General features: G+C 42.3%; 1 protein-coding gene across 5 annotated transcripts in view; it reads left to right on the top strand.

Moving 5' to 3' along the window:
* Positions 1-21,151, top strand: part of LOC147233206 (diacylglycerol kinase zeta-like) — a 126,708-nt gene that overhangs the window by 90,485 nt on the left and 15,072 nt on the right. For all 5 annotated transcript variants that reach the window (XM_086147802.1, XM_086147801.1, XM_086147800.1 and 2 more), the window contains 5 exons: positions 6,692-6,732; positions 8,046-8,188; positions 9,039-9,125; positions 17,409-17,504; positions 19,945-20,001. In XM_086147802.1, the coding sequence (XP_086003928.1) occupies positions 6,692-6,732; positions 8,046-8,188; positions 9,039-9,125; positions 17,409-17,504; positions 19,945-20,001 (424 nt within the window). The remainder of the gene's footprint in view (positions 1-6,691; positions 6,733-8,045; positions 8,189-9,038; positions 9,126-17,408; positions 17,505-19,944; positions 20,002-21,151) is intronic.

Here is a 21,151-nt window from a genome sequence, read left to right as displayed (position 1 = left end):
CAAAAGAGCGTTTCGACTAAAACAGTAACGTTAGCAGAAGAAATGAAAATTGAACATTTCCAAGGAGGTCCGTCTTTGTGCTTTCGTTTCATGACATGGTGCCATTTTTCCATGCGGACCAGGACTACGTTAGTGCAGTAACTTTCAACAGATTATACTGAAAAGCTGGCCATCTTCTGCTCCTACTCCAGCAAACACATCGCTGACAAAGACATCCAGCCCAGCCACATCCCTAGCATGGACAACTACCATGACAATGTTAAAGGGGGAAGTGTGGGTGCATATAAAACCCGCGCCCTAAAGTCAGGTGCGCCTTATGTGTGCGTTAAATACAGTAATGGCACACATAGTACAGCGCCTTATGGTCGTGAAAATACAGTACGTAGCCGCCTCTTACGAGGGACCCAAAGTAATTGGACAATTTACTGAGAAGGCTGCAAAAACAACATGGCTGCATGGCCTCTACCCTCGGTAACCTGTCATCAATTAAGCAGTTAAAAGGTCTGGATTGATTCCAGTTGTGGCGTTTACATTAAGAAGCTGTTGCTGTGAACACACATGTGGAGCTTTCATTGGAGGTGAAACAGACCATCCTGAGGCTGAAAAAGAGAAATCAGAGCGATAGCAGAAATGGTAGGAGTGGCAAAATCAACAGTTTGGTACATTCTGATAAAACTGAGCGCGGATGAGCTTGGGAACGCAAAAAGGCCTGGACATCCACGGAAGACAACAGTGGTGGATGATCACAGAATCATTTCCATGTTTAAGACAAACCCCTTCACAACATCTACTCTAGTGAAGAACACGCTCTAGGATGTCTCACCATAATGAGAAGACTACATGAGAGTAAATACAAAGGATTCACCACAACGTGCAAACCATTAGTCAGCCTCAAAAATAGAAAGGTCAGAATTGACTTTGCCAAAAAACACCTGAAGAAGTCAGCCCAGTACTGGAACAGCATTCTTTGGACAGATGAGACAGCAGTCTGGACAGCACACTAGATTTTTAAAGCAAAGAAGTGGAATATTCTGCAATGGCTTAGTCAATCACCAGATCTCAACCCACTTGAGCATACATTTCACTTGATCAAGACAAACTTAAGGCAGAAAGACCAACAAACAAGCAGCAACTGAAGCCCGCTGCAGTAAAGGCCTGGCATGCGGATCAAAGTTGAAATTAACTATGAAAATATAAAGATAGGAGGAAGAATATACATTTTGATAAGAAAGGTACTTATCTAAATAGAAAAATAAAACTGAGTTATTGTACATGCATATTGTCAATTGCATATTCCAGGACATCCTCATTTTCATTGATGTCCCACATCCCTAACCTCTCCTCTCAACTCCCCCTCCCACCTAGTGCAGGGTTGTGTAATTTGATGGTTTGGGAGACAAAGAAGTCTTTGAAATGGTTGGTTCTGCAGGAGCAGTCTATCACCGCTCTGGCTTCTCTGGGCTTTGATGACAGTGTGCAGAGGGTGGCTGACATCTTTTATGAAAGATCTCCCCTCTGCCACTGTCATCAGGGAGTTCAGCTTCATGCCGATTGCAGAGCCAGCTCACCAGCTCACATTGTCCAGCCTTTTGGAGTTCCCCTTCAAAATACTTCCACTCAGAACACACCCCAGCATATAAGAGAGCAAAGGCAACTACAGTCTGGTAGAACATCCACAGAAGTTTCCAGTAGATGTTGAAAGGCTGGAGCCTCTTTAGAAAGTACAGCTTCCTCTGGCCTCTCTTGTACAGACAGTCTGTCTTGCGTGCTCAGTCCAGCTCTTTGTCCAGCCACACCACAAGATACTTATATTTACCCATAATCTTGACCTTGTCCCCCCTAATTGATACTTGTCTTATGAATGTTCTGTACTTCCCAAAGTCTGAAACCAAGTCCTTAGTCTTTGAGGTGCTGACCTGGAGATTGTTTCTATCACTCCAGGCAGTATTTCAATTATTTTATCAGGCTCCTGAACTCGTCCTCTCTATTACCTGTACTACACCCATGATAGCTCTGTCATCAGCAAACATCTGGTTGTGTCTCAGCTCCGAGTTGTAGCGGAGTCCTAGAGAAGCGGGAGCCACAAGTGTCCCTTGTGGTACTTGTGTGCTCCTGACCAGCCTTTGGTGTGATGTCTTTCAGCCTGATGTGCTGTGGTCTGTCCTTGAGGTAGTTGTTGATTCAGGACACCAAGCATGGGTCCACCTCCTCAGTTTTTCCCGGATGATAAGATAGCAACATCACAGTTAAAATGTCAAAAATAAAAAAAACAAATATAAATATACATTTAGATAGAGAGATATTTGAAGACAGAAGATAGCAAGACATCCATGAATGAATAGATGGCAGGGAGAACATCAACAGCAACATCAGGGATAATAATGGACAACATTATGTAACAGTAAGGGTGAAAAACACAACCAGAACTAAACAACAATATCAATAGAGTGACAATAGCAGTGACAAGAAATAGAATGAATAAATACAAATAGGCCAGATGTGTGTGTGGCTGGTACCAACAAGAATAAGAAAGAAAACAAAGTTAGGGCATGCCATGTGAATGGGTGAGGTACTAATGTTGTGGAAGCAACACAGATTCACCTCAGGCTGGAGTTGTGTGCTGTCCAGACTACTGTTCTACAGTCTAATGTCCATGGGCACAAAGGAGCATCTGAAGTGTTAGGTTCTGTACCGGGTTGGGATGACCCGTTGGCTGGAGGAGCTGTCCAGGATAGCTTCCATTTTCTCCTTCATCCCCCCCCTGCCACTGATTGAAGATTGTTCGGGGTCAGTCCCACCACCAAGTGGGTTTTCCTCACTATCTTGTTGAGCCTATTGACCTCACCAGTCCTGGCAACACCCCGCGACCACACAATACCAAACAGAGTGCGCTGGCTACCATAGACTGCTAGAAGGTCTTGAGGAGCCCACTACAGACGACAAACGACCTCAGTCTCCTCAGGAAGAACAACCCACTCTAAACCGTACTGTAGAGTGCATCAGTGTTGTGTGACCTGTCCAATTTGTTGTTGATGTGGACCCCAAGGAACTTGTAGGAGTCCATTATCTCCACCTCTTCACCCTGGATGGTGATTGGTACCTGTCTCCACCGATTCTTTCAGATGTCCACAACTACCTCCTTGATCTTGAAGATGTTGAGTAGGATGTGGTTCTGGTTGCTCCACTCCACAAAACTCATAATCAGACATTGGTACTCCTCCTCATCATCATCGTTCATATATCCATCTATTGAACCATCATCGGAGAACTTTTGGAGATGGAAGGAACCGGAGTTGTACCGGCAGTCGGAGGTGAAAAGGATAGAGACAGGACACTACCTTGGTATACTCCTGGGCTGCACACCACGGCCTCTGAAACACAGCCATCTACCCTGGAGGTAGAGGAGGTTGGGTTGGACGCTGTTGAAGGCAGTGGAGAAGTCAAAGAAGGTGACTCTCACAGTGCTTCCTGTACCCTCCAGATGGGATAGGGCCCTATGAGTGAGGAAGATGATGGCATCCTCCACACTCATGTGCTACCAGTACGCAAACTGCAGAGGGTCCAGGGAAGCAGATAGCCAGCCTTTCAGGTGCTAGAGTACTATCCCCTCAAACGACTTTGTGACATGTGACGTGAGTGCCATCTGCCTGCAGTCATTGAGACCACTTGGATATCCCTTCTTGGGTACTGGGACAATACAGGAGGTCTTCCAGAGGTCTGGCACCTCCAGCAACCTACGGGAGAGGTTGAAGCGGTGCTGAAGGCCTTTGATGTCCTTGTTGATCCATGACTTGTTGTTATTGAAACAGCAGACCTTTTTTGATGGAACTATGTTGTCCTCAGAATTTGATGTAGCAATGACATCAAAGCACTTCTACATTGCCTCCTCTGTGGCTGTGGACCAGATCTTCACAGACCTGGTGCTGCCTGCCTGCTGCTTCACCACTGATGTGTAGGTAGTGTACAAGGTTATGGTCTTGAGTTGCCCAGAGGGAGGAGAGGGAAAGAATTGTATGCATCCCTCACATTGGCATACAGGAGGTCCAGGGCTTTTTTTCCCTCTCATTGTGCAGTCTACGTATTGAAGGTGGGGGGGAATGGGAGTGAGGGGGATGTGGTTGAAGTCCCCGCTGATCAGTATGAGAGCGCTTGGGTGGCACATCTGCAGGTCTATGATCTCCGGCGCTGCCGTCAACGGCACTGTCTGCGGCTGCAGACGCAGGAACGTAGAGCACAAGGATGGAGTATGAAAACTCGTGGGAGGTAGAAGTGTCAAAGTCCTACCATCATGAGCTCTGCATCGGGGGTGCACACAAAGACCTTCACGGTTATATGACTGGGGCTGCACCAGTTCTTGTTAATGAGACGGCAAGTCCTCCTCTCTTCTTGCCGCTCTGCCTCTCCTGGCCCCTGCATATCAGTATGAAGCCGGGCAGATCAACGGTGCTGTCTGGTATGTTCACCTGCAGCCAGGTGTCTGTGAAGCACAGCATGCTACATTCCCTGTAGACATGCTGGCTGTCGATGAGGGCTGTATTTCATAATTTTCCTCAGTACTGGCAGGGGGAACAGTGTAGCAAACAACGCAGTGCACCAGAGAAACAGTATATAGTCCCATCTGCGAAAGAGTTGTGGACAGGTGAATAAATAACTCAAAAAAAATAAATTGATTGAGTTAAAGATAATCAGAGCTGGAGTTAGAGATAATAGGATAATAGGAGCTGCTGCGACAGGCTGCCGTCTTCCAGCACCATCTGGACTCTGGGGACAGGATGGATTAAAGGCACTTGAAAAATCAAAAAAAAAGGATCCTCACTGCGCCCTTCCTCTCATTCAGGTGGAAGTGTCTCTGATGTAGGAGATGGAAGATGGCAACCTCCACATCTGTCCGAAATGCAAACCGTATAGGATCTTGGGCCTGCTGTACTTGGGGCCTGAGGAGGCTGAGAAAGACCTGCTCCAGTATCTTCATCAGCTTTGATCAGAAAAACAGAATATATGTGTGTGAATGAGAGGGACCCAAGTGAAACAATGAGTTGCTACAGGGACTGGAGGTAATGAAGTTTGAGGATTTTAAATACTTAGGGTCAGCAGTCCAGATGAAGAGATCAAGTTATTTAGTCTGAGATAAGAGGATAAAGAGACGAGGGTGAGAGGAGATTGTTTCGCTGTGAGGGATATAGCCAAAAGGAAAAGAAAATTGTATCATGCCAGCTTTTAACCTAGCCCTACTGTTATTCTTAGCATGAGATATTTATGCTGTGTCCCTCCCCACCATGATATAACCCTTTGTCTGAGCTGCACACTTGCTTTGTATCTCACTGTCCTTCCCTCTTGCTCTCTCTCTTTCTATCCCAAGTGGTTGAGACAGAAGGCCGCCCTCAATGAGGTTATCTGTTTCTGCCTGGTAAAGGACAGGTTTTCCTTGCCACTGTCACCAAGTGTTTGCTCATGGGGGAATGTTAGGTGTCTGTTAATTACTTTAAAGATTGTGCTCAAGACCTGCTCTACATGTAAGGTGTCATGAAACAGCTGTGTTGTTCTGTTATTCGGTACTATTTGAGTACTGTGAAATCTGCCTTTGAATGACAACGGAACAATCAGTATAATTTGGATACAAACTGCAAGACTGGCGCTAACACCAGCCTAGAAATGAGGAAAAAGAGGCACACTTTAAAATTCAAGAATTATCAGAACACTTTTAAAAAAGGAAAACTTCAAAAGTTAAAGCGAAATTTGATTTACACTTAACAGTTAGCACAAAATATTAAATATACTGCAGAGGAATCATTAGAATAGCAATTTATACAGAATAATTTATGAATAGAATCGGCCAAATAAAATGAAGGAAACTTTTCTACCGCACAAGATTAAAACGAATAGAAATAATATCTAGAAACCTTTAGGTTTCTAAATATCTAAATAATTGGCGAATTAACCAATTCTCATCTGACATTCCAACAGAAAATCCTTCCATCCTCTTTGCTTTTGATTAGAGACAGATCATCACTCAGCATCACTTTCTTTCTGGGATCGCAACGCTTTCGGCCTTAATTCTCTCCTCCCCATCATCTTCTATTTATCTTAAAGACTCTCATTCTTTTCTGTCCATCATCGCTTTCAGTCATCCATAAATTCTCTGTCTTTATCTTACTTTGGAAACACGCAGAGTGTTTAATCTTTGATCTTGTTATTTGGCTTCTCAGACACCGGCACTTTGATAACACAGTGAATTTTATTCGCTCAACAGCTAGATGAGCCTCCCCTGGGTCCAAAATCCTGGCTGACGCAACGCTGAACAACATGTTTGGTGACAAATCTTTGTCCTGCTGCCCTCTTCACGCTGATGCTTGTTGGTTCAGTTGAAATCTGTCTTACCCTCTTCCGCGATAGCAGTGAGGTTTGCGTAGAAGGCCTGCTGTGTGCTGTGTTGTGTGTTCATTCCCCAGCACAACTCGCTCCCATCATCACACCAACCTTCCTAAACAGTCCCACTCTGGGGATCAGCTTGTCTTTAATTACTGCGGCGGTAGAAAAAAAAGAAACGGTAATGATGAGAATGGCCGAGATCCGGGATCTTTGAATCACCTGCAGAGAACATTATGGATTTCTTAAATATAACCGTTTTTATTTCCATGCAGGTAACCTCTGGGTGATACATTCTGATTATCTTTTTCTCTTGTCCCTGCAGCAACCACTGCAGACCGTTTCTACAGGATAGACCGAGCCCAGGTCAGTACTTTGTCTACCTTCAGCACTCAGCCAATGGTTGGATTTCCTGATTTGTGTTTAATTTGTGTTTGAGTCTGAATTTTTTTTGTTTGTTTGTTTGTTTTTTGTGTGTCTTGGGCTCCAGGCCAGGGGAAGCAGATGTCCCCTGCTTTCTGAGTGTGAAGAGAATTTGGTTCACTGCCAGATGCTAAATTATTCCCATTACTAGGGCAGTGAGAGCTTAGTTGGCGTATTACTCTGACAAGTGGTTCACACCCCGGAACAGAGGCTTTATTGGAAATCCACTGAGGGCTGAGCTGTCCCTTCGACATTCATATGTCCTGATATTACACACTCTGTATGGCTCGTGTGTGACGGGTCATGGACGCAGAGGAGAAAAAATTTACAAAACAAACAAGATTAGGAAAAGTGTTCTTTCAACTGGGCTTTACAAATGGAACTTCATTCAATATCATACAGGGAAATTAAATGCTAAGTGTAACTCAAACACACATGGAAGCGAGAACGGAACTGACCGATTATGAATCCGACTCAGAATCCATATCTGAATATTATAACTGTCAGTGAATATGTATAAACCCCTGCTGCCAGCAGTTCTAGCCATCATGTTTATTGTGTTTATAATCTTTTGAGGGGTTTGAGCTCTCGTTTGTTTAGATGTGATACTTTGTGGTCATTTATCTATATTTTTGGATTTAAAACTGGTTCCCCCATAATACAACAGGTTTTTTTCTTTTGGCCAATCAGAGACTGGGTTTTCATGTATTGGCCTGTATCAGAAATTAGTGTTTTGAAAGGCTTCTTGCCAACAGTGTGGAAGTCTAGTAGGTGGTAGGTTAAACAACAATGAGCCTCTTTTTGACAAAACAGTCTTCCCTCCAAATGAACTTCCAGCATGGTGCTTTTATGACACACCGTCTGAAACAACGCACCCACACTGCCGTTTCAACAGCAAGCCGGTCTTCGGCTTGAAGTCCAGCCAAGTGCTTGAACCTGCCGCACGTTGGTTCACACATACAAATAGCTTTAATCTCCGTCAGGCTTAACTTGCAAGAATGTTTGGTTTTGCAGAAGCCGCGGCATGCTACAGAGTTGTTGTCCTGAGTGATAAGTCGTTGAACACGATTTTTATATAGTGGAGTAGAACAGATGGGTGTTGGGTTTTGTAAGAGTTGGAAAAAGCTGTTCGAGGTTTCATGTTTTTGTGAACATTGGTTGTTATTTGAACTTGACCATTTCACTAGTCTCTGTTGCTTTTCAGATGCATTGTCCCATTTCGCAGGTGTAACAGTCATTGTTCATTGTTTCATTAGGAGCATCTAAACTACGTGTCAGAAATCTCCCATGAAGAACTCTTCATCCTTGATCCCGAGCTGATTGTCATGTTGACAGTAGGAACCTCTCCAACTGCGATGCCTGACCTGGTGAATGCTGCATCCAGTCAGGTGGACCACAGGTAGGTGTGTCGCTGAACATTAACTCCAAACATTTTTATATCTAGACTGTACAACCCCAAGAAATGTCAGACTTTATGTATCCAGGCACGCCAGACCAAGACATCAAATATTTGCCAGCTAACTGTTAGCAGCACATTGACAAAAAAAATACACAAAATCTCTTTGTTTTACCTATTGCAACTGTTCCTGGATGGAACAGATTTTATCCATCATCATCACCCAATTACCCAGTTTGGTAATCTACACCTAGATATTGTCTTAATCCCCTCTTGTTTAGTGAAACTGAATGGCTTATCCCCATATTGTTTTTGGTGCAACCACTACAGAGGCAACAGGCGATAAACAATATTTGGCGGGATTATCTCTGTTATACTTTTGATCAAGTTTCCTATACTGCATGGTGCCACACCTTACTTTGGCTGCAGATGTTAGAGCTCTTGCTTGGTCTGAATTCAGTCCTTTTATTTTTCTCTGTATTTTTCTTTTTGTTTCAATCCCACACAAAATTATAAACAGACCCTTACAACACCAGTACAGGCCACCGCCCTATGCTCTTCTCCAGAGAAATTTCCTCTCATGCAGATGCAAAACAACATTGGCTGTCAGCAGTGCTACTGTGTTGATTCTGCATCTGTTCACCCAAATATTCTTGGCCTTCTCTTTACTGCATGGTGTCTTGGCTTCTATCTAATTTGAACATCACCCTGGAGGAGCACATTTGGGGAAAAATCCAAACAAAATCGTTCAGCTTGTTCAACCATTAGCTATCTATAGGTTTGAACAGCAAAGGAAGCCCTCTTAGTTTGTTACAGGTTGTAATATTGACCCTTTGCTCATGTTTACCTTCAGGGAAAGCGGCTCCAATCCAAGCTCCAGTGACGTGTTCGTCTTCCCCGTTGCTTCGTCAGCATCTTCGCAGCCACTGTCTGCCTCCAGGTGAACACTCAATCAACGCAGAAAATTGATCAATGACGCGTATTAATGCTTGAAATGATGTGATCACACTGGAATCACCGCAGTACGTTCACATGTGAGCCTTGACTTTTGAAACAAATATGGCATTGATGAGTTGCAGTACCGTTTTTGAAAAGTTTTTATTACATATCTGATGAATAAATCGGAGAGAGGCCTATTCAGTAGCAACAGTGTGTTTTGGTCTTGAAGGGGAACATCCGCGTGCAGAGTATCGTGGGTGCCGTGGGATGGGCTTGGCTCAGCCTGAATGGTGGAAGAATTTCTTCAAGACTGCTTCACAGTCGAGGTTGTCAAGCCTGCAGAACCTATTAGAGGGTAAATCCTCCATGAAGTAAACCTGCATAATTCAAAGCTCTGTTTGTTTGCACGCATGTGCATGTCTGTGTAGGTGTGTGCGCATGTAGACCAAAAAAAATCAATTTACATTTCCTTTATGAGAAATAGATAGGGATTTCGATACCGTATTAGCTTCAGATGTGTGTTCATGTGTGCATCTGTGGAAAACAATTTATTCTGCTTGCACTGCCTCCATATGAAATTCTTTTAACTTTATTTACACACACTTACAAGCGGTCAATTCAGTTCCCACCTGTAGGAACCTGTTAGCGCAGCTGTCTGATGATGCTGTTTACGGATGGAGTGAGAACCCGTGTAGAGCAAACACAAGCTCCAATTACATAAAAAAAGCCTGATAAATTTCATAGTTTATGAATAAATTCTTCATTCGAAGCCCAAACTGGCAGTGTGCTTGTACTCCCTGCATGCAGGTCTTGGCGGAGGACGTTTATAACTGAAACCTTGAATCTCATCAAGGTTTTCTTGATGCAGATGCTTAGCTCCCATCAAATGATAAACCCAGTGACGCACACCCTGAATCCAGTGTGACTGATCCGCCATGTTGCTAACCAAGTAACTAGCCAGTAAAGCTCATCCAGTCTTCTGGCCGACATACCCTGACATTTGCTTTCTTACAGAAGAAAAGAAAAACTGGATAGTTTCATTTTTTTGTCACTTAGTTCAACAAGAAAATATAAAAATACAACAGCAATCAACTGTGATATTGCCATTGGTGTGAGATAATATTTTATTGACTAGCCAGTGGGGGTTGGATTTTGCAACCGAAGCAGAAATAGACTGAAGAAAAAAGGTACCCTAAAGACATAACTAATTAAAAAAAGCAAAAAGGATGACGTTCTTTAAATGTATTTGCTTATTTGTCCACAAAACCTGATCAATTTTTCTGGATGTTTTTAAAGTGGTCTTTTCAGTTGAGCTCAAACATTTGGTTTTCTCAACATAATTCAGAGGTGTACAAGGTAAGTGAATACATAAAGCTATGATTATTAAAAGTCCATTTATTAACCTGTTATTACTTCACACCATCGTGGCTAGAGAGTCCAGAACTCAAATTAAATGATGGTCTTTCATTCAGTCTGATCAAAAAGGACTGCCTACAAGGGTATTAGACACTGTATTGATGATGCAGATTATTGTGACGCACATACTTTATCAGTACACACATTGAAAATTGTAGACATTGTTCAAAAACCATGCTGATAAAAATCTAATTTCCTCTTTTTGCATTTTTGAAGCCATTTATATAACGTTTGTGTGATGCTGATGATCCACGTGTTGTATAGTATCTGACACCACAGTGAAGTGGTGAGAGTACTTCGAGATGTCCTCCACATCTGATAAAATGAAGTAGTACTCAAAACTTAAAATTAGATTCTCAACAATAAAATCCCTAAAATGCCACCTCCTCAGTAACGGTTTTAGAATTTCACAATTATGCAAATACTACTTCTTCTTCTTCTTCTCCTTTCAGCTTTTCCCTTCAGGGGTCGCTACAGCAAATCAACCTTTTCCATCTAACCCTATTCTCTGTATCTTTCTCTCTCACACCAACTACCTTCATATCCTCTCCATAAATCTTCTCTTTGGTCTTCCTGAAAACTCCCCCCGGCAGCTCCAATTCCAGCATCCATCTACAAATATATTCACTATTTCTCCTCTGTACATGACTGAACCATCTCAGTCTAGCTTCTTTGACCTTCTCTCCAAAAATCTAACATGCGCTGTTCCTGATAGCCTCATTCCTGTTCCTATCCATCCTGGTCACTCCCAAAGACAACCTTAACATCTTCGTGTCTGTGACCTCTAGCTCTGCCTCCTGTCTCTTCGTCACTGTAACTGTTTCTAGGCCATACAGCATCGCTGGTTTCACCACTGTCTTGTACAGCATTCCTCTCATTCTGGCTGATAGTCTTATATCGCATAGTACCCCTGACACTTTTCTCCACCCATTCCAACCTGCTTGAACGCGTTTCTTCAGCTTTTTTGCACAGTCTCCGTTGCTCTCGACTGTTGACCCTAGGAACTCAAAATCTTCCACCTTCTTTTACTCAACTCCCTGTAGCCTCATCGTTTCACTTGAGTCCCTCTCATTCACACACACATATTCTGTTTTTCTGCAACTAACCTTCATTCCTCTCCTTTCCAGAGCATACTTCCACCACTCTGGATTTTCCTCAAACTGTTCCCTGCTCTCATGACAGATCATAATGTCATCAGGAAACATCATGATCCATAGAGATTCCTGTCTAACCTCATCTGTCAGCCTGTCCATCACCAGGGGCTCAGATCTGATCCCTGATGTAGTCCCACTTTCACCTTTAAGTTCTCTGTCACACCTACAGGACATCACAACTCGTCAGCAACTTGTCTCACAGCTCCTGCACCAGTCTAACATGCTTCCGCATATAAATCCATAGTTGATCTCTCGGCACCCAGTCATGCAAATTTTCCAGGTCTATAAAGACTGTCTCTGACCATCTCTTTACTCTACCAGCATTTTTAAAGCAAGTATAGCATCTCTTTACTCTTTGTAGGCTGAAACCTAACTGCTCGTCATGAAACCTGTTGAATAATCTAGTCAGAAACTCTACCGCTGCCTCTCCTAGACACTTCCACACCCCCCCAGCTCTATCTTTACCTTACGTTGTATCTCCATGTACTCCTGTCTGTTCTCTTTAGTCCTTTCAGTGTCCCTCTTCTTCGTTAACTGATTTCTCTGCAAAGGCTCCTGCACTTCCTCATTCCACCACCAAGTCTCCTTAACTACCTTCCTTTCAGATGACACACCAAGTACTCTCGTACCTGTCTCCCTGATAAGACTAGCTGTAGTTGTCAAATCATCTGGAAGCTCTCTCTGACCACCCAGAGCCCTTCTCAACTCCTCCTTAAAACCCATATGACACTCCTCCCTTTTCAGCTCCCACCACTTTGTCCTCTTCTCTGCCTTTGTCCTCTTGATCTTCCCTGTCATCAGAGTCAGCCTACAAACCAGCATCCTATGCTGTCTGGCTACACTGTCACCTACAACTATTTGCAGTCACTGATCTCTTTCAGGTTACCTCGTCCATACAAGATGTCTTCCTGCGTGCTCCTACCTCCGCTCTTATATGTTACCCTATGATCCTGTCTTTTATGGAAAAGAGTGTTCACTACAGGCATTCCCACTTTTTATGCGAAATCTACCATTTGTCCCTCTGCGTTTCTAACCTGTATACCAAATCTGCCCATCACTTCTTCAACCCCTCTCTTACTTGCACCAATATCCCCATTGAAGTCTGCAACAATTACCACTTTCTCATCTCTGGGGATGTTCTGCATCACTTCATCTAGGTCATTCCAGAACCTATCCTTTTCCTCAAACTCACATCCCACCTGTTGGCATAGCCAGTAACAACATTGAGCATCACACCTTCAATTTCCAGTTTCAGACTCATAAGTCTATCTGACATTTTTTTCACCTTCAGAACATTCCTAACAAACTCCCCCTTCAAGACAACTCCCACTCTATTTCTCTTCTTGTCAGTACCGCTATAATACAACTTAAAGCCTGCTCCTAAGCTTCTAGCCTTATTACCTTTCCACATGGTCAGTATATCCACTTTCCTTCTCTGGATCATGTCGACCAACTCTTTACCTTTTCCTGTCATAGTCCCAATATTCAAAGTCCCCACTCTCAGTCCCAGACTCTTGCCTTTTCACTTCTCTCTCTGCCTTCGACCACGCCTTTCTCCTCTTCTTTTATCTACAGTAGCCCGGTTTCCATTGGTTCCTTGTAGGTCATCGGTACCAATGGCGGTCGTTGTCAACCCAGGCCTTGACCGATCTGGTATTATCTGATTATTATGTTTGATTTGCATGATTAATTTTGGCAAAAGTTTTACACTGGATGCCCTTCCTGACGCAACCCTCTGCATTCATCCAGGCTTGGGACCGGCTCAGAGAAACACTGGCCCGTGTCCCCTCTAGGCTGGCTCAGGGAGACGCTGGCCAGTGCCTCCCTGTGGCTGCTTTCACAATTATGCAAATTATTGTCCTTAAAGTTGAACTGCCAGACACAATACGTCTCACACTGGAGTAAAAAAACTCCTTCCTCTGCACCTGTGAAGAGGAAGCGAGTGTCTCTGGTGTACTCAACCATCGGAAAAGATACTTTCATGTCAGATGATCTGTTGGATCGGAGGGATATTTCCTTTTTCATCAATGAATGTGAATTCAGCTTTCCAGTTTTGTGCCACTCGCATCCATCACTGAGCGACCGCAGGAATGAGAACAAACACATTTTTCACTGGTGTGACACTTTCATTACTGCTTTTTGTAGTCTTTTTTGTATGATACTGATCATCAGTAAATTGCAAGACTCTTCTTTGATTTCCACCCATAACCTCTACCAACCAAATGACGCTGAACTGGTTAAAACTTTCAATTTTTTCCTGATTATGCTTTTAATTACAAGTATTAATGATGTCACATTTCAGCTTGAATCGCTAAACAAAGAAGGTCGATATCCACGACGGAAAAAAAATGTGTGAAATCGTTACATGAATTAATACGAATGATATTTATCCGTACCGTGTCTCCTTTCCTGATCACATTATGCTATTTCTACAGTCATTAGCCTTCATCGTCATCTGCAACATTTTAATATCATTATTACTAGATTAAACATGCTTGCGTATCAATGTTAGTTAATTGATGCTGTCAAAGTACATGGCTGCTGGGGCAGACAGTTAGCATCATCTAATTCAGCTCATGCTGCCAAAACAAGAGTGATCAAATATATATTTTTCTTTTCTACCATCGGACAATGCGAGATGTGAACCTGTTATAAACAGAGGCAGTAAATAAATAAAGTAACAGGTACAATGTGAAAGAGGCGGAACAACACAACCTGCTGATTCCAACATCAGTTCCCTTAGGCTGTGTGTGTGTGTGTGTGTGTGTGTGTGTGTGTGTGTGTGTGTGTGTGTGTGTGTGTGTGTGTGTGGGTGCGTGCATGCGTGTGTGTGTTGGCGGTCTGATTTGCAATGTTGAGTGCACCGAGTGGGCGGATGAGGAGGAGAGATGAGTCCGAGAGGCAGGGGCCGAGTGAGGGAAATGGGTTTAGGAGAAAGATAGAGTCAGAAAAACACTGGTTGGAGAGAGAAATGGAATACATGTCAGAGCACTTGAGTCACACCAATTTATTGTACTTAGACTCACACACACACGCGGACACACACACACACGCACACATAGCCAGTGCAGCGGTTTGCCCACGCTAGGCCAGGGGTGAACATTATTCCTCCCACTATAATTACCTCTCTCTCTTCTGCCTCTCTTTCCCTCTGACAAACACACCCACAGACAAAACATTTTGTTTTCTATTTTTTTTTTTAAGTGTTTTTTTTTTTTTTTAACCCCCCCCCCCCCACCCCGGTTTGCTTGCACTCGTCTGTTAGCGCGTCAAGAGGTGAAAGCTCGGGAAATTAGCGTCGGAAGAAAATCTGTGTTCGCCGAATTTCTGGTGGCAACTTGACGGGGGGGTCCACGCTTCGCTCTCTTCACTCTCCAGCTGCGCTATTAGGCGGATTCCGACTGGAGATTATTCTTTCAACTGAGTAACCAGAGGTAACCAGGCGAAGGCCGTCTGCCAATGCAGTCGGAAGCTCCACACAACAATTTTATTTTTTTTTCAAAATTACAAAACATTTTCTTTGTCAAGTAAGATTTACGGAGGACTCAATGGTACTACCGTAGGATAGGCTCTCATGTACAATTCAGCCCTGGAATCCTCCTCATGGTAGAAACATGGCAACACCAGCTGATGAAGTATAAATAATCAGGTTGAATGTATGTGCTCCCATCTGTGTTTCCGCTCCTTTTCCCACAATGTAGTATGAGGGACACAAAGATGGTCTATTTTTTCCTCCACTACTGCGATTCAGTGCTGGATATGCAACAGTTCCGTGCATTCTCCACATTCACACTCTTTGATATGGTGTTCGAGGATGTGGGCGTCGAATTGAGTGGAGGTTTTGTAGTGAAAACGTCTAGCAGCGTGAAAATGGAACCAGGACAAATTATCCCCAAGCTTTACTGCTTTCGTATTCCCCCTCGCTGTCAATGAAAACTTTTAGAAACGCCAAGGACAGTTGCATCGCATTCACGAGCAGCCCCCTCCACCTAACTCTCCCCTCCCCAGCCCAGCAAATTGTGTTTGCCCCCTCACCCGTTTGCAGAGGTTTTGTGCCACTAATGACAGGGCCAGCGGTGTGGCTCCCGAGCATGTGGCTGCTGTAAGTGTGATGTAACCTCAACACAGTGGAGGGAAGGGAAGATGCAGTGCCTGACAAAAACAACATATCTCCGACTCTGCCCCTTTTTAAAAAGAAAGTCGGTTTCACCTCGTGATTTATAGTTTCTGCAAACTTCTGCTTTTAATTTACACTGCAAATCAATACGGCGTAAAGTTGGTGTTGTCCACCGCTTTGTGGGATAAACACTATTAACTTCTTAACTTTAACTCCGGGTGAATCTCTCGATTTGCAGAACTCACTTCTTGTCACACGCTTTCAAGAATGGGATTACTGTCGAGCTGATGAATCACAAAACAGAAATGATAAATGTATCAAACACACAAACACAAATATTTTTTGTGTGTTGAGCCTCTGGAGCCATTTTCCTTCATAATACCAAGTATGCCTCTGTAAATCTGCATTTGCTGCATTCACTGCATGTTTTTCTCTCCTCTTTCCGCTTACACAAAGGGCATCACAAAATCACACATAGACAATTTTTAAGGTCAGCGAAATGCCAAGCGTTCCAGCCTTTTTCATGAATCGCTTTGGGTTTTTGTCAAGGGCTTTCTCTCGTTTAAGCACTAAACCACAAATTTCGCTTTTTGTAACAGCAATGGTGGACTTCAAGTGTGTGCAGCTTTTTGGAAATTTCAGCAGATGGCAGATGGCGGTGCGCGATATCAGAGCAAGTTTACAAAATCGTGAGAAACATTTGAACCTGACCGTGGAAATGAATTATCAAAGCCAAAGTCAAATACTTTGAAAATTTGTAGACATCGTCTTTGGGTATGGCTTCACATTTTGACAAATAACCACCCGTCCCAGTTGGCACTCTGTGACAGTTGGCTCTCTGGACTTGTTAGTCTATCATCAAGAAAAAAAGAATAGAAAAAAAAGAAAACAATCAAAACTTTTCACTGATCTTCCATGGCTTCATCCTCACTGGGACGAAAGTATTCTAGAAACTTATATGACACCATCCAGAGTCGAATCAGAACATATTTCATAAAGTTTTACGCCTGATTGAAGTGGAATAGAACCCATTTCCTCTAATAAGCTTTTTTTTGTCTTTTATGAACTACTTTCTCTCAGCTCTGCCAAAGCAGATTGACTGTGGAGCCTTTTTTGCTCTGTGTGCAGCTAAACCGAGACCTCACATCTGTTTCCTATTCCTTTTTTTGAAATATTCAGGGTGCTACTAGCTTCCTTACATGTTGAAACTTTAACACATCGCACCTTCCCCTTGCTTTGCATTCAGCTTGCCCTTCAAAATGATTTCATTCCACCCTTGGTTTTCTGCTTTTATACACCGATGCCTTTATCTGGCTTGGGCCTCGTTATCGGAGCGTTCAAATCTGTCTAAATGTGGAGAAGTCAAACTTGCCTGTTTAGAGTTTTCAAAAAGCTGTTAAATGTAGTACAACTATTGGACGACTACACCAAAACAGAAAGGTCGTAAAGTTCGCTGGCAAATGTTCCCCAAGAGTTCATTGTGGCATATTTTCAATCTGTATTTTCCTCAGCAATGAAAGCATCAACTCTTGTGAGATTCCTGCTGCCCCCTGTTGATTTGTTAACACTGGTCTGTCCTCTGTGTTTTTTGCTTTAGCTCTCTGCGGAGGCAGCGGGTGAACAGTGACAGCTCTGCAGCTGAAGCTTTGACAATGATAACACCGTCGCCGCCAGTTGCACACAAACTGTGCAGGTTAATACAGATACCTACACACACTCACACACACGCAGCCAGTGGAGTTTTTCTATTGGTTTCAGAAAGAAAATCTCTGTATAAGACACGTCAATACTACATTTTCATAACTTGCTTTCAATAAGTCAAGTTATCTTACAACTTGCTTGTTGTCAAAATCTTCTTGGCGTGGCATCTGGACTTGGAGATGCTTCAACCCTCATTCTGTGAGGCTTCTTCAGTTCTGCAGATGAGGGTGAAACGTTTAAAGAGATGAAAAGAAGAAATTCATGTACAGTATCCAAAACAAGAAGAATCTAATAAATATTCACCATGACCTGGATGACTGAACCTTCAGAGACAATTTGCATGTTCATTGGTCCAGAGTCCAAATCAATACGAATCAAGTCAATTGATAGATGTTTTGCAAAAATCCAGGCATTTTACCTGGTAGATGAGAAATCATCATCTGCACACTGTACCTTAGTGCCATTTTCAAAAACTACCATGTTCTTGTCAAGAATGCAGCCTTAGGGGTTCTAGTGAGCAGTACTTGGAGTAGGTCACATTTTCCAGAGCTCTCGCAGAGCCATCAACATTAATGCCATAACTCAGCTACATTTATATGAAAACCAGCCCATTAGTTGTATAGCAGCAAAGCTAACCTTCCGGGGCCTACAAGAACAACGAGGCAACGTAGCCTCAAGCTGAAAAGCTTAGTGTATTCTTACCCATATGTAACAAAAATAGAAAGAACAGATAACGATTATGACTGGAGACTTTCGCATAACAAGTGATCTCCATTTTGTTATCGTATTCTTATTACGTTTCAGTCCCAGTTCATAGTGAAATCACATGGTGGGACACAAGGAGGAACAAACTTTTTCTCATAATTAACATAAGCTAATCTAATTTACTCCCCAAGCCGGATAAGTTGTGACACTTTATGGCTCCCACACTTATTGTTTTTTTACGCTCATTTCTCAAGTAAATATTATGAACAGAGATATAATTGTCTTTCAAAGTTAAGATTTGTGAACATACTATAAACTATGTGAACGTAAAGAGCTGTTCGATCTGATAGAAACTTAATAGGTTGGTTCTGCGGGAGTTACAATAATGACTATTTTCTTTTGATTTAAATTCTATTTATTTTTCTCAGCACAGTTAAGCACAATTAACTTTCGTCAAGGCTGTGCACTTTTGCTGCTTGTTTGGCAGCTAGGGACTAGGCCCCAACTACCATCAGTAATTCAGTAATGTTTGTTAATGATAGTCTTAGCTGGTTTTATGTTTCTCCTAATTTTGATCCCTCTGTTCCCTGGGGATCGCATGTAGAACAGTGAGATTATTTTCTTTTATCAGGTACATCTTTTTTTTTTTTGTTTGTCAAAGCTAAAAAACTCTGGTCAGTAATTGTCTTAGTTTATGCCACTCTGTCTGGTTACACTATCTGGTCCCATTCCCCAAAACCCTCAGAATAGGACATGATTCATATGGTGTATTTGCCCGAGGAAAACGAGAAATTAAAATCATGGGCAGATAGAGTCAGATAGAGTGTACTATTCCTCTCACCACTCAGAGAAAAAGAAAGATGTCTCCATACTTATACACAAGCATATAATTTTCACAAAAAACTTGTTGCATAAAGACACAGTGGTGAGATATATTTTAGTTAATGGATTCATTGATAGGGTTAAGATGTCTTTAATAAACGTATATGTGTACAATTAAGATGAGCCCGCTGATTGGGGAGATTTTAACTGCGTAATGTTCCAGCAAATGGATAGACAGCCGCCCTCTAAAGGCCCTCTTCCTAGAATGTGTGAAATGCTCAGATACCAAACTACAGAAGCATGCATAGTAGACATATGGAGAAGTACTGTACATTTCAAGTGAAAGGGATTTTACCTTTTACTCAAGAGGGTATGCATCAAATTTCTAGAATAGAGTACTTCTTTACTCCAAAGTTAGATTTATATAGTATAACTATATCACTATTTCTGATCATGCATCCGTATTATTTAAATGGGATATAGGACAAAGACCAACACCTAAACAATGGAGACTTAATACATCTAAATACAAAGTTAGTATTAAACAGGCAAATGATCAAGTTTGTAGATGTCTCTGTGATTGTGTCACTCTTTAATAAGAAAAGAAGGATGCCAATCATGGCCCGGTGGTCAGTGATTTTATTGACCGGTAAGAGTGCTCATTCCTAGATATCAACATTTCTAAAACTTGGGAAATTATCATTGATTTCTAGAAGAGTCCTCCACCGAGCTCTCCTGTTTTCATTCATGGCCAAGCAACATGCACCTTATGTGTTGCTGTGTCAGGTTGTTATAGTTTTTGATTCTCTGCTAGCTATAAAGCAAATCAACCCCCACGGAGATAGTTAAGTTTACTAAAGGCTACTTTGACATTCATGATAATGTTACTGTTTTTTGTCTCACAGGGCTGGATGCATCATTCGCTCCAACACCAGTGACGATGTGTTCAAACCAAGGCAAAGGTCAGAGCTCTAAATGTATACTCCAATCAGCCATTGACTGGAATGCTACTCTTTTCTTCATCTGTAGAATAAAGTTCTCTTTGGGTGTTAACAGTTAACGGAAGTTAACAGAAAACGCACAATGTGGTTTTGTGTGACCCTTTTGGTGCTACCTCATGTCACATGGTTCAGATGGAGGTAGTGAGGTAGAATCAGCAGGGCCACAGTTTTGAACCAAAGCACTGTGTTGGCTCGCTCAGGTCACAACAGGGTTTTCAGCGAGTAGCAAAAAAGGCACAGAAATATCTATCTTGTTTGTTTTGGGATTACATGTACAAGTGTGTACAGCAAGTATTCACCTGTGTCATCAAGAAAATAGCTTTTGTCTGCAATGAAACTTAAGACAGTGGAAAAACAAAATAAAACATAACAGAACAAAAAAATAGCTCTCTAGTCGATGGAAATCCCAGAAACAGCGGTCTCTAGGTACATTTGGATGCTGCTCCAGAGGCAGGTTTCACTGTGATTTCATGGCAATAAACAGATCAAAATGATGCAGAAATAATGAGTCTGCCTGAGGCGGAGAGCCGGCATCTCCAAAAAGTGCTTGTTTTCTGAAAGGAGTTCAGATGAGCTACAGAGAGTTCAATGCAGCGCCACACAACTTTGAATTATTCCGTGTTGGAGAACCCGCAGATCTTTATCTGCACATTCCAAATGTCCTCAGTGGTGTGTAAAGTATTATGTTAATGTTCAACAATCACTTTGTCTCCTGACTTCTCCCAGACTCTGTCTTGACGATGACTGTGTTTGCTACTTTCATCAGTGTTAATAAGAAACAGAAATTGATCTAGGTGAAGGGCCTGGTTGAGTGAGCTGCCAAACCTGTCTGTATCAGAACAGGTGAAAATTATTATTATGGGGATAAATTTCCACCACGGGAACTAATAAAGGATAAATTATTATTATTATTATTATTATTATTATTATTATTATTATTATTATTATTATTATCATTATTATTATTATTATAACTCTGTGTCTATGAAATCTGCTGGGATTGGTTTATTTTTAGTTACCATTTTTCACTTAGCATGCAAGAAACAAGAGAAAGAACACAAGGCAATACAATAATCATAATGGAGTGATCTCATGATGATATAAATAACAT

The sequence above is a fragment of the Fistularia commersonii genome, chromosome 6 (assembly GCF_037954325.1).
Source record: "Fistularia commersonii isolate RoL2024-O1a breed Wild chromosome 6, RoL_Fcom_v1.0, whole genome shotgun sequence".
NCBI lineage: Eukaryota > Metazoa > Chordata > Actinopteri > Syngnathiformes > Fistulariidae > Fistularia > Fistularia commersonii.
Note: the sequence above shows the minus strand (reverse complement) of the source record. Positions and strands in the feature narration are given on the sequence as shown.